The sequence below is a fragment of the Arvicanthis niloticus genome, chromosome 12 (assembly GCF_011762505.2).
Source record: "Arvicanthis niloticus isolate mArvNil1 chromosome 12, mArvNil1.pat.X, whole genome shotgun sequence".
In the NCBI taxonomy this organism is placed as follows: domain Eukaryota; kingdom Metazoa; phylum Chordata; class Mammalia; order Rodentia; family Muridae; genus Arvicanthis; species Arvicanthis niloticus.
The window spans coordinates 75,264,226-75,278,196 of record NC_047669.1 but is presented as its reverse complement, the minus strand read 5'-3'; the positions used below and the strand labels follow the sequence as shown (position 1 = coordinate 75,278,196).

Genomic DNA, 13,971 nt, shown 5'->3' with positions numbered 1-13,971 from the left:
AGACATGCACTGTCTTTATTTCAGCATGTGTGAGTTTCTGATTGATAAGATTCTTGTGTGAGCTGTCTTACCTCAGCAATAACCCAACAAACATAAACCCAACAAACTAAGGAGATGTTGGGCTAAGACTTGGGAAAAACAGCAAGAATGGATACCAAAAAAAAAAAAAAAAAAAAAAGTAAATTCAACAAGTTCCTTTCAATTCAACATCAGTTAAACAAAGTACTTCTAAAAATTAAGACAGATATGACATGAAAGGCTTCATTACCCGAGGGAGTATTCGAGGGAGTATTTCCGGTTGTCTGATCCTGAATTTCTCCTTGTTGCTTTAAAAGAAAGATGAAAATGAGCACCGTGATATCTGCCTGCTTATCACCTCCCGTCCTGTTTCCACACGCTCCATCTGTTGCACATTTGCACGTTACTCAAACCTCTACAGCTACCTAGCTTAAGCTCCACTGTGATCACTGTGAGCATTTAGACTGCGGAGTAGCCCCGCCCGCCCGCCGTATACATTCTCTCCTTTAATTTAAAAAAGAAAAACATCTTCATTAACACCCAGTGTCTGCCTGAGCCACATGAACAAGGTCAGCAAAGGCTTTCATTACTTCCAAAGCTGCGGCTAAAGTAAATGCAACATGAACATCTGGGTTACAGCTACGTCAGTGAGGAGCTTGCTGAGTAGACACGAGGGCCCAAGTTCAGATACAGTAGAAGCTAATGAGCAGGAGTTGGGCGTTGATGACACGTAACCCCAGCACTGGTGTGGCAGGCCTGGAGGATCTCTGGCATTCACTCAGCCAGCAAAGCCCAAACTCAGTAAGTTAGAAACTCTGCCTCAAAAGATAAGACCAGGGAGAGCCAGCTGTGGTAGTCCCCAACTTTAATCCCGGTACTTGGGAGGCAGAGGCAGAGGCAGGAAGATTTCTGTGAGTATGAGCACAGCCTGATCTACAAAAACAAAGTTCTAGGTAAGCCAAGGCTACAATACCCTCTCTCAAGGTGGGGGGAAGGGGTCAGTGCAAATGAGGAAGATGACAGCGACCCAGGGTCTCCACATACACATCCAAACATACATGTAACACACACAAATACAAAATATAGCAGAACTACATGAGAAGCACTTAGCCTTCTGTGTTCAGTGTATTAGGTAACCATACTTCACCTATCCCACCCCCGCCCCATTTCCCGTCTGTCACTAGACACACTACAGCCCCTGAAAAGATTCATGACATCAATGCCTCTGGAACTGCCATATCCCCGGCAATGGCAGAGTCTCGAAGCCAGCACAGCTGCAGACACAACTGTTGCAGTGCTGAGCCGGATGCTGGAATTACTGTCACTCTGTCTCTCACTTTGGGTTTTAAGTCTCTGCATGTTGCATTCTTAGGAACTTTTAGGAAACTAAGCAAACTCAACCAGTGTAACTGGTGCAGGGTAAACAGAGACAACTGACACACTGACTGGCCAGGAAAATAGGTTACAATCAAGGGCTTTTACAACATGCCTAGAGCTCTCTGAAAATGTAGTCTTCAGGTAGCTGAAAGCCACTACATGGCCAAATCTGAATCCTCTGGGAGAACAGCCAGTGCCTTCCTTTTACCCTCTGGGTCCAGGCTCAACTTCTGTTACTATAAACACTACCTTTTCTGTCAAGACTAAGCTCATTAACATGATATCTATGCACAGGTCACCTAGTATAACTCAAATGGTGAAATGTGTGAAGCTAGAACAGTCATCAGTGCAGGTGGTGCCTGCTGGACACACAGGACACTGGACCAGCCTTGCTCACGGTCTGGCATCGCTTCAACACGCCCGCAGGGCACTCACGTCTTTTTGTAGGTTTTTTCATAAGTAGGATGCACCAAATCCTCATCTTCAGGTTCTTCTGGAACGTCACAATTTCTAGACAAAAAAAAACCACATGGGAATAACATATCACAAGCACTATTCAGACATCTCCAATAGTGCTTTCTGCCTTTGCAGAAAGGGTGCCACCAACTATATGGTACCTGAACTGTGGGTCAGGGTTATTGGAGCAATACCATTTTTCTGGAAGTTGATCTATCCCATCTGGTAACTTTCGCCACTTTAGACAAGCGTCACATTGAACCCATGTCTGATCAGGACGCTTCCTTCAACAAAACAAAAACAAAATAGTAAAGTGGAATTATCAACTCTCAAGTATTTTCTTTATTTTCTAGGTTGTTTCCATACTAAATATCTGCTTATTTCCAATCCTGAAAACTGTGTGATTAGACTGCATTTACTATATGTAAAATTAAGTTTTTAAATATTGGCAACTTTCAAGAGGTTAGTTAAGTCACACAACAATTTGAATAGAACAATTTAAAAATCTTTAATCCTAGCACTTGGAAAGCAGAAAGGTATTTGTAAGTTCCAGGCTACCCAGGGCTACACTGAGACCCTGCCTTTAAAGGGATTAGGAATAGGGAGAATGTACTCTTAATCCTAGCACTCAAGAGGCAGAGGCAGGTGGATCTGAGTTCAAGGATAGCCTGGTCTACAGACAAAGTTCTAGGATAGCCATGGATACACGAGAAACACTGTCTTGAAAATCAGAGGTGGGAAGTGGGAGAGGGAAGAAGATAAACTGTCTTAGGAAGAAGTTACGTATATCTAGCTAGAGAGGCAACTCACTGGAGAAGAGCATGTGCTGGTTCCTAGAGGACCCAGGTACAAATCCTACCACACTCTTGGCAACTTACAACTATCTACAACTCCAGTTCCAGGGGATCTGACAGTCAGGTGGATGCCATACACTCACGCGGTACACAGCAGGCAATGCACACATATACTTAAGTAAGACATTTTAAAAAGAAAGAAATGATAAAGACTCATTTTACATAAGATTTTCTTTTTCAGACAGGGTTTCAACTGTAGACTGAATCGAGCATTTTTTTTCTCTCCTTTTTTCAAATTTCTGTGTCAGGGTCTCATTATGTGTAGGCTTGGCTGGCCGGGAATTTGCTATGGAGACCAGGCTAGCCTCTAAATTATAGATCCACCTAACTCAGCCTCCTGAATACTGGAATCAAAAGTGTATGTCACCATGCCCAGCTGCCTTCCAATTCTTCATCCTACAGTCTCTGCCTGCTACCTGACTCAACAGTAACTTATTCTTTGTCTTTGTATGTTTGTGTGCATACATACTTGTACCTGTGTTTATGAAGGCTAGAGGCTAACCTCCAGCATCTTTCTTTATCAATACTATACACTGTGTTTCTTGAGGCAGGTTCTCTCACTAGCTTAGAACTCACTACATAGGCAAGGCTGAACGGGAAGCCAGCCCAGGCAGGGATTACAAGTGCATGACCAGCATTTCACCTGGGTTCTAGAACCTCACACTTGTTAGAGAGTACCTTTTGGCGAGCTAAGTCTCTATTCCCTCCTGAGTAACTTTCTCAGTGTAGTTTTAAAACAGTGGGTTATGAGCAAGGCACAGGCCTTTGATCTCAGCACTTGGGAGGCAAAAGCAGGAGTCTATCTTCAGAGCCAGAGTAAACTTACTGAGACTTTCTTGCAAACCACACAAAACAAGAGCTGACTATAGTTCAGAAGCATGCTTGCTTAACAGTGGACCCAAGGTAAAACTTAAAAGGTACTCTGTATAAACAAGACCTTATTAACATAAAACCTCAAATAAACTCAAAGTTTACAATACAAGAAGTAAAGCTAACCTAACAACCCTGGTTTCCTGAGATCTCTGAATTCATTTTATTAACTGACTAAGGTTCTGAATCCTGGCATCTTTCATGTCTATAAAGGCACAGGCACAGGCACGGCACTTTGGTTATTGCTGCCTCTCGCTGCCTAGGGACTTTCCTCAGTGCTCACTCACACAGTTCTCCTAATGAGCACATGCCAGGCAGCACACTGTGTGATTCTTCTTCATTTCTTATTTTGTTGTTTCATTTTATGTGTATGAGAGTTTTGCCTGCATGTTCAGTGCTGCAGGAAAGCAAGAAAAGGGTTCATATTCCCTGGGCCTGCAATTAGACTGTTGCTGAGCCACCAGGTGGTGCTGGGAGTCAAATGGGTCCCCTGAAACAATTCCAGGCTCTGAGCAATCTCTCCAGTACTGCAAGGACATCCAACGCCCTTGTCTAGTTTCTGCAAGCAATAGGCACACAGGTAGTGCACAAAGCATACATGCAGCAAACACATAAAAAAACAAAACGAGATAAAATAAATGATATTAACAGACACTAACTCACTAATCTGGAGCGTGTGGATTCACGTTTCAGTAGGACCCTGAATCTGTGGAAGACCACAGCAGTACCATCTCCTCTAACCATATCTCAGAAGTCAGTGCTCAGTACTTACTGTATGTCTTCAACAGGCAAGCTTAGAGGGTATTCTGCATTTTTTTTCACTTTCATTTCATTCCAGTAATCATTCAGCTTTTCTCCTAGTGCTAGTATTGTAAGCCTTAAAAAAAAAAAAAAAAAAAAATTATAACAATTCAAGAAAAAACAAAATGTCAATTCAAGATCAATTTTTAAAAGGTAAACATAAAACAAAACAAACCTAGTAATGATTAAAAGAATATTGTGAGCAGAATAGAAAAATCTTCAACTGTATGGCTAATAAATAACATTCAAACATGCTAATTTTCTTATACTAATTTTCTTTCTATAAAGACCATTAAAGTTCCTAGACTTATCTAGAAGGTAAAGAGTGAGCAGAAACAGAAGGGAAGGAGTGGCCTAGAGGTATAGGTCAGTAATACTGCACGTGTCTGGCATGTATGAAGCAACCAGAAGAAAGGGCAAGACACCAGGTCCTCTGCTGACATGTAGGCTGCCAACTCCAGGGCCAGAGGCCCTTGCCAATCACACACAGTACATGGCTGCTGCTGCCACTTTGAGATAGATCTTTCTATATAGTCCTGGTTATTCAAGAATTTACTATGTAGAACAGGTTAGCCTCAAACTCACAGAGATCTGCCCACCTCAGCCTCCCAAGTGCTGGGATTAAAGGCATGTGCCACCATGGCCTTCCAACACCAGACTGTAAAGTCAATGTGGTATTCACACTTTAAAATAAAGCTCTTTTTAAAAACTGGATCTTCCTGTCTCGAAAAACCAAAAAAAAAAAGAAAGAAAGAAAGAAAGAAAGAAAGAAAGAAAGAAAGAAAGAAAAGACAAAACAACTGGATCTTCTGCTGTGCAATGGTGGCACATGCCTTTAATCCTAGCACTTGGGAGGCAGAGGCAGATCTCTATATGTTCCAAGGCCAGCGTGGTCTACAGAGCAGCAAGGGCTGCACAGAGAAATCAAAAAAAAAAAAAAAGAAGAAGAAGGAAGAAGGAAGAAGGAAGAAGGAAGAAGGAAGAAGGAAGAAAGAAGAAAGAAGAAAGAAGAAAGAAGAAAGAAGAAAAGGAGGAGGAGGAGAAATGCCAAAAACCCCAAAAGTAGATTTTCAAATTTAAGTCTGGCAGGTTAATATTGTAGACAACTATCACCATGTAACTTATTCCCACTCAATTCCTGGAGTTTTATTTTGATCCCCCAGGAGGTCTTTTTGTAAAACAACACGCTGAAGCTCAAACGACAAATCATCTTCCTTCCTAATATAGTATTTTTTGACTCTTCCTCATCTTTTTATCATCATACATGTTAGGCTAGAACCCCTGCTCATCCCTTGCATGAGCTAGGAAACCCCATTTGTCCTTTCCCAAACCCTGCATCCACAGAGAACATGACCGCACGCACGCACGCATGCAGGCAGGCACTCATACGTCTGCTTGGAGAAAACTCTGGGCTAACATCAGTTCCTACCAAGAGTGCCTGCCCAGGGGCTCAGTTTTTGACCATGTATGGACACAACCCCAGTTCCTAGCTGGCATGTCATCACTCCTTGCCTAGGCTCTATAAAACCCAAACCCCTTTGTTTTATCCTGAATGTGTGACTTTGATGACCTCCACCTGTGAGATCGGTGAGCCCTAAGGCAGGTTTATTAGGAGGAGAGCTGCCTACTAATAAACCTGCCTTTATTTACTTTTAATCTGGTCTAATCTGGCCTATATCTGCATCAGTGAGGGAGAGAAATGACTATCAACATGCATACCTCAAGCTATAGACTACCTTTTCTCCTGAGAATAGGCCCAGAGTGGGAACAAGGTCAGACGATGTACATTAACACACACTTTACTTAACAAATTATTGGTTTTCAAAAACCAGCCAATATCCTGTACAGGTATCAGTGATACACTTTCTCCACATTTAGCAGGCCCTTTTTATTTTGGAGGTGGTATCAGTAGTAGGACACCCACCCTGAGCAGGAACCCTTGAGGTCTAGTTTTAGTGCTGCCTCAGACAGCATTTCTGTACAAGTCATCATTCCCCCACTACACTGTAATCTCTGAAATAAACCAATCAGATGCATAAATGGCTATCCTTACACTAAAATAGACTTAGTGTACATTTAGTGTAATCTAACAATGATTAAATACTATAAAGAGGGAAAAGCAATACATAAACATCCAAAATTAGTCCACCTGCTTCCTTTTGCAGGGACTGTCTTAGGTGGCCCTGATCCAAGTTCTTGAAGGAATGTAAAACAGACCTACATGTGAGGTTTAAATTCCATCCCACAGGGTTCTATGGCTTAGTACATAGGTCTTCATATTTTCAGATCACAGATACTCCATGAAGTGATCCCCCCATCCCTTTATTAGTAGTATTTTTAAGCTAGGGTCTCATACCTCACTCTGTAGAACAGAGGGTTCAGCACTCAATTCTCCTACCCTACTAAGCTTTCCACCACTGGGATTATAGGTGTTAAGTCAGCTGCCCAGCTCTGACTAGAAAAAGTTAACTTTTCTTTCCAGCCTTTCTGTCTTTACAGTATGTATTCTAATGAGTGTATTATGATGCGTACGTGGATACAAAGGCTGAAGTCAGGACAACTTTCAGAAGTAGTTCTCTCTTCTTTCCCAACTTTATCATGGCTCTGGGGATGCAACTCAGGCTGCCAAGCTTGTGCAGCAGGCACATGACCCACAGAGCCACTTGATCAGCCACTAGTCCTTCTCATTCTCATTTCACTGTCTGGGATTAAGCCAGCTATTGCCTCCTCAGGAACATTGTAAATAGCTGCTATTCTCAGTTTACTCTCAGAGGAAACCTACCAATAATTACCATTAGAAAGAATGCTCACTTGCCTTTATAAACTGCTTAACGTGTCCTTCAATTGATAATTATAAAGGCTCCTTTAAAAACCTCTCTCTCAAGTGGGGGTTGGGTGTGGTAATAGACACCTTAGATTCCAGTACTCGAGAGGCAGAGGCAGGCTGATCTTTTTGAGTTTGAAGCCAGGCCAGTCTGCTTTAACAAGCTCCAGGCCAGCCAGAGCAGACTATCTCAATCAAACAAACCAATCAAACAAAGGCTGGAGGGATGTCTCAGTGATGAAGAACACGGGCTATTCATCCAAAGGACCTGTTTGATTCGTGGTACCTACATGGTGACTCATAACCATGTCTAACTTTAGTTCCAGGGGATCCACAGCCCTCTGCAGGCTTCCACAGGTATTACAACACACACAAGGGGTACACAGACAGAGATGCAGGCAAAACACCCATTTCAGTTTTTCAATACTGAAACTACCCAAGAGGCCTCCAATTTGACTCAGAAAGTATAGGTGTTTGTCTCTAATCAGATGATCTGAGTGTGGTAACTGACTCCTGGACATACTGTGACTTCACAGATGCTCAAAATAAACAGAAAACAAAATAAACTTAACCTATATATCTGTAAGTTCAAGGCCAGCCTGATCTACAAGCTCCAGGACAACAGGGACTACAAAGACTCTGTCTTGTTGGGCCCCATTTTGGCCTTGATTTGGGCCTTGTGGACAAACCCGAGGCTGGCTCGAGTTCTGTGGCCTTTCGGAAGAGCCTAAGCTTGGCTTTTTGAGTTTTGAAACCTATCTCAGTCACTTCTGTATTGAGGTGACTCAGCAAGACCTGTCTGGCCCTGCCTCTGCCCCACTGTTGCTGATGTAGAGCTTTGCCTTTGGCCTTGTCAGTCACCCCTCACTCCTTGCTTTTGGAGTAATAATGTCTATTCTGTGCCATTCTTGGAAGTATGCAATTCACTGTTTTATGTTATAGGGGTTACACTTAAAGAGACTGCCCTGAGTCTCACAAGAGACTTTGGACTTTTGAGCTGTGTGGAGAGTGTGAAAGACTAAGGGTTCTTGAAATTGGACTGAGCGCATTCTGCATTATAGCCATGTCCGTGTGTGGGCCGTAGATTGGTCTGAATGACAATGGACCTCAGAGGCTCATATGTTTGAATACTTGGTCCCCACATTGGCAAAACTATTTAGGAAGAATTAGAAAGTGTGGCCTTGGAGGAGGTGTGTCACTACGGGGTGGGCTTTGAAATGTCAGAAGCTCACACCACTTCTCAGCTTTCTTCCTCTGGTTTGCACTTGTAGACAAAGCTCTCAGCTACTGCTCCAGCAGCATGTCTGCCTGCCACCATGCTCCTACTGACACAGTCATATACTCACCCTCTGAAACATAAGCCCCAAGTTCAATGCTTTCTTTTATAAGTTGCCTTGGTCATAGTGTCTTATCATAGCAATAAAAAAATCCAGAAAGAAACTCTACGGGGCTGAGGAGATGGTTCAGAAGTCAGATAATGTCTGTTCAGTTCCCAGCACAAAAACCACATGTCTTACAACCTCCTGAAACTCAGCTCCAGGGGACCCAACACCTTTTCTGGACATCTGCATTCACATATGCACAGACCCACACTTAGACACATACATATAAACATACTTTGAGAAAAGAAACTCTTTAATACAAAATAAAAAAGAGTGAAGCCCTACACTATAAAGCTTTAAAACAATGAGTTTCTCATCCAGAAAAGGGAACTGACAGACTTTTTCCATCTCACACGTTGTCATGTATCCCACCAAGAGCAGGGTAATACAATTCTGGTTTTCCTAGCATGATATATTACTCTTGAGTCAAAAGAGAGCAAATCCCTGCCTGCATGGTGTTGGGGTACCCACCTGTAATCACAGCACGTGGGAGGTGTAGGCAAGAGGCTCAGAAGTTCAAGGCAGCAGAGACTATATAGCTAGGTCAAAGCCAGTCTGCGCTACACAGCAGCCCATCTCAAGTGTGTCCCCTGGCTACAGGAATGAGAGTTGACTTTTCTAGCCGTCGTATTAACACATCTCCTCAGAGCATTCGTGACTGAAATGGGCAGCATACCTGTACTCATTAGTGTAGTCAAAATCTTGCTTATTATGAGTTGGCTTCAGGAAATTACATTCTATGATTCCAACCACACCAACACCCATGTTGTTTGCCTGAAATGTATATAATAAAATAGCATTTTAGACAACATGCATGATGCTTGCTATGCCCTTCAACAAAGATTTACATCATAAACTTACTGTGTTATACTTGATCTTACATGACTCCCATGAATTTTCCGGGTAAGTGCTTAGATTTTTTTTTTTAATAAGTTGATTCCTAAATATGAGTTTTCTTCCAAATCCATTCCACATGTGTTTAGCTGAAAAGTGTCCAAACTGGCACAGGGGAGAGGAGCGACCACTGCCATGTGAGTCACAGTCAGCCACCCCACGAGAGCAGTCCTGCTGTGCTGAGAAGCAGCAGAACTCACCCTGCCACCTCTAACCAGCACAACAATGGACGCTTGGAGCTGCAGTCCAAGTCCTCTCCTTACGCCACAGTCTAAACAAACAAATCCATTCCACCATGCTATGCATAACTCATAAGACGTGCTATAAGGAACTCAGAATATGAAGGAAAATGAAAACCAAAACACTTGGGGAAAAAGAAAGAGAGAGAAGACAGCTAGCCCCAAACTCTAGCGTGTGCTCACCTTGGCAGTGCACACAGACTAACATGGGCCCTGTGCAAAAAGGAGATGGGGAGTCACTCAAGTGCTTCATATTTAAATCAAGCAACAAACCCTGTATCAGGACAACTTATTCGCATAATTGCCGCCCAGTATTTAGAAAATCAGGTACTCTATGGTGGGTTATGACTAACAACCTAAAAAACACTGCAACAATGAAAGTTACTTTAAAGGGCAGTAGTAATTCTAGGGCGAGAAAGACAGGTCAGAGAACAGGCTCCTGCTACCAAGCCGGGCAACCTGAGGCTTCAAGCAGGAGGGGGCAATTCTAATCTATCAGGCACTGAGTTTCAGGCTGGTTTTGTAAGCACTAATAAAAACAGCCAAGTTAAAACAACACACACACACACCAATCAATTTCATTCCAATCTAAAACAATGTGATCTATATCCAAATGCAGCCAAGAAACTTGATCCTAGAAGTGTTGGCCTACCAAAGAAGCTCAGGCAAGAAAAATCTGAGTTTTCGACCAGCCTGAGCTATGTAGTGAGATGGTCACAGAAAAACACCAAAAAAAAAAAAAACTTCCCTACAAACAATTTAGTGACACTGATGTACCTCTGTGCCCAAGAACCACACTTCCCACCGAGTCTTGAGCAAACTGTACTACAAGTCCCAATTTCCAAACCTAAAAGGTAAAGTAAGTTCTCTCTCTTCTTGTAGGACACACTACTGGGAATCAAATGAGAAATGAATGCAGTCAAATACCAGCTAATGCTGCTTTTAAAAGACTGATGCCTACCTAGGTGTAATAGCGCACACCTTTAATATCAGCGTTGCGCTGGGAGACAAAGGTCAGTAGATCTATCTCCTTGAATTCAAGACCACTCTAAGCTATAGTGAATTCCAGCAGAGCCAGGGCTATATAAAGAGACCACATCTCTAAAAAATCCAAATATCCCTTCCCACTTCCAAAAGACACCTAAAAAGTCATGATCAAAAAACAAAACAAAACAAAATGACTTCTGACCTAATACACTACATTTCAAATATAAATCTTACCTTTAACTGACATCCTACTTTTTCATAAGCCTTGATGAGTCTGTTTCTGTGATACATCATTATCCCATAGTGATCTTTATTTCTGCAGTTGAATCCAAAAGTAATTCTCACTGTTCTGGTCTTAAAAAAATATTAAGAAAAATTCTGAATATAACAGTTCATTCCCTTCCAATGACCCTGTCTATATTATTAATAAATCCCAATATACAGGGGCTAAATAGGTGATGATCTTGTATCAGACACAATTTGATTCTCAGCTCACAACCATCTCAGTCCCACAGGATCTAACAGACTCTACTGGTCTCCTTGGGCACCAGGTACCCAAATGGTACATATACACATAAAGGCAAAACACTCATACACATAAAATAAAAATAAATAAATCTTTTTAAAAAGGACTTAGAATCAGCCAGTGCCCAGAATCACACCTAAAGTACATGCAGAAAAGCAATCTGGAGACTGGAGCTCTATGAGAGAGGGCTAGTGAGATGGGTCAGAGGATAAAGATGCTGGCCAGTAATGTTGACAAACTGAGGTCAATCCCCGGGATTCACATGGTGAAAGGACTGCTGCAAGTTGTCCTCTGAGGCACACGCACACACACACACACGCGCACACACACAAATATAAATAGAAATTTAAAAAATGTAGTAAGGATAAAAAGGGAACTAGCATATGATACTGAATAGGCTTTACTATGTTTATATTATAAAGGATACTAAGAATTTAGGTCGGTAAACGTCACGTTCAATGTAGGCCAGACTCTTTGAAACGAGCTGTGTTTTCACTTTCTGTCCACGTATGATGATCTGCATTCTTGGCTTAAGGTATAAAATACTACAGTAAGCCTGCAAAGAAACAGAGCAAATCAGTCCTTTCTAAAGAACTATTCACAAGTTTGTTCACCATTATTCAGATATTAATTTAAAAAGAAAGTACGTCCTTTCATAACAAACACTTTAATTCCTTAATAAAATACTACAGTCTACAGAGGTGGAGGCATAGTTCAGAGGTAAACATGGTATTAGTTAGTCTCTACAGAGGTGGAGGCATAGTTCAGAGGTAAACATGGTATTAGTTAGTCCCTGGATTTAAGACTCAAGTAATAACAGCACAAAATTGTATTAGTCATTCTGATTTTTAGAAAGATTTGAGAGAGTTTCTCAAAATAGCATCAACTACCTAAAAGTGAACATACAGCTAAAGATGGCTTTGACCTCACTCTGCTTCTGCTCCCCAGGTGAGCATCCCGGTGCACACCACTACACCTACTCCAGCACTAAGGAGGATATCCTTGTCTCAAAAAAGTAATAAAAAAATAAAAATTGTTGGAACACAGTTCAGGAATGGAGCCATGTGAGGAGAATGCTGAGTGCTTATGAGAACTCAAGAAAACAAGAATCTCGTGACCTCAGTTTCTTTAAAACATGGAATTATTCTTGGAACACATTTTGTGCTCCTGTACCTGGGAACCTCTCCCAGGTGTAGTGACGTGGTGGAGTTGCGGTTACTTCAGATTACTCATCATTGCTTGCTATTGTCAGTCAATGTTTTGTAGAAACACTGTAGTGGTGTGCACCAGGATGCTCACCTGGGGAGCAGCAGCAGAGTGAGGTCAAAGCCATCTTTAACTGTATGTTCACTTTTAGGTAGTTGATGCTATTTTGAGAAACTCTCTCAAATTTTTGTAAAAATCAGAATGTTTAAACTACCCTTTATATGCATGCCTCTATGGAAAAAAGTTTTTGCCACGTGCAGCTTCTTTTTTTGATTGTATGCAACTTGAACTCACAAGAACTTTACAGACAACCTTTTTAACCCTCAGAATATAAACTGTCTGAGGCTCTGAATAAAGCTGGCTATTGCATAAGACTTTAGTTTGCTTCATTTGTCGACTCCACTGTCCCAGGTCCCACTACTTGACATTCAATGACACTAGGACCACTGTGAAGTACCATGAATATTAGTTAAGTTCTTACAAAAAGTACATGGGAACCTGACAAGAAACTGGAGGAAGGAGGTCCAGATTGTGAGGTGTCAAGGGGGAGGGCTGGGCTGAGAAAGTAAAGCTGGGTCAGGAAGACTACAAGCTGATGGTCCATGTTAGCAGGTTCATCACCAGCACAGGATCCTGTACACCCTCGCAGGAAAAACGGGGCCGTCAGCAGAAAGCTCATCAGTAATGCTCTGAAGGGGGACCCAGAGATCAAGTGTGTCACAGACTAGTTCTCAGCTGCTTGAGACGGACAGCCACAGTGCTTGGGACTGGGGGCTCAATGTTTCATGGGAGAGACAAAGTTTATAATCTAAAGACAATTTATTAGGCAAGAACTAACAAGCAATTTAAATTCAAATAAGAGGCTGTTATAAGCTGGGCCAAGTTTTTCCTTGGAAAGTCTGGCCTTAACTCATTCCTATGTAGCTGAAAACAACCTTGCACCTCATCTTTTCCATCCATGATCTCAAGTGCTGGGTCACAGGACTATGCTAACATACCTGGCTCAAAGTATGTTTTCATTTCTTTTCTTTTGCGAAGAAATTTTTGAAACAGGGTCTCACTTTGTAGCCCAGGCTAGCCTCAAGCCTCTTTCTTGCCTGAGCTGTCCAAAGTGCTGAAAAGAAAGATGTGAGTCACCATGCCCTGCTTGTCTTCATTTAACATGGGCAATTTTAGCTAGGCATAGTTACGGGGTAACATGCCTGTGACCCAGTAATTAGAAAGCCGAGACAGGACGCTGAGATATGAGCCAGGTCTAGGCTACATAGGAAGACCTTATCTCAGAAAAAGAAAACTCTACAAAACTGACCAACGTTACACACGAACATGCTCTTCTGTCACCCCATTACTATGAGAAATCTCTGAATAAAATGTGTTGAATAATTCAGATGGATGAAGGACTCAATAGAAAAGCAAACTCTGAATGTTTCTTACTTTTCCCCCCAGCTCCTGATTTCAAGGTATGATGTCCCTTCTAAAACTCACTCATGGTCTTGGAGAACACTGTGCTGCAGTGTGTGCTACGAGCTGCATGTTG

General features: G+C 42.1%; 1 protein-coding gene across 4 annotated transcripts in view; it reads right to left on the bottom strand.

Annotated features, from left to right (window-relative positions):
• Positions 1-13,971, bottom strand: part of Morc3 (MORC family CW-type zinc finger 3) — a 41,977-nt gene that overhangs the window by 9,950 nt on the left and 18,056 nt on the right. For all 4 annotated transcript variants that reach the window (XM_076943175.1, XM_076943172.1, XM_076943174.1 and 1 more), the window contains 7 exons: positions 11,656-11,784; positions 10,937-11,056; positions 9,259-9,356; positions 4,348-4,452; positions 2,013-2,135; positions 1,831-1,905; positions 269-326 (listed from right to left, as the gene is read on the bottom strand). In XM_076943175.1, the coding sequence (XP_076799290.1) occupies positions 269-326; positions 1,831-1,905; positions 2,013-2,135; positions 4,348-4,452; positions 9,259-9,356; positions 10,937-11,056; positions 11,656-11,784 (708 nt within the window). The remainder of the gene's footprint in view (positions 1-268; positions 327-1,830; positions 1,906-2,012; positions 2,136-4,347; positions 4,453-9,258; positions 9,357-10,936; positions 11,057-11,655; positions 11,785-13,971) is intronic.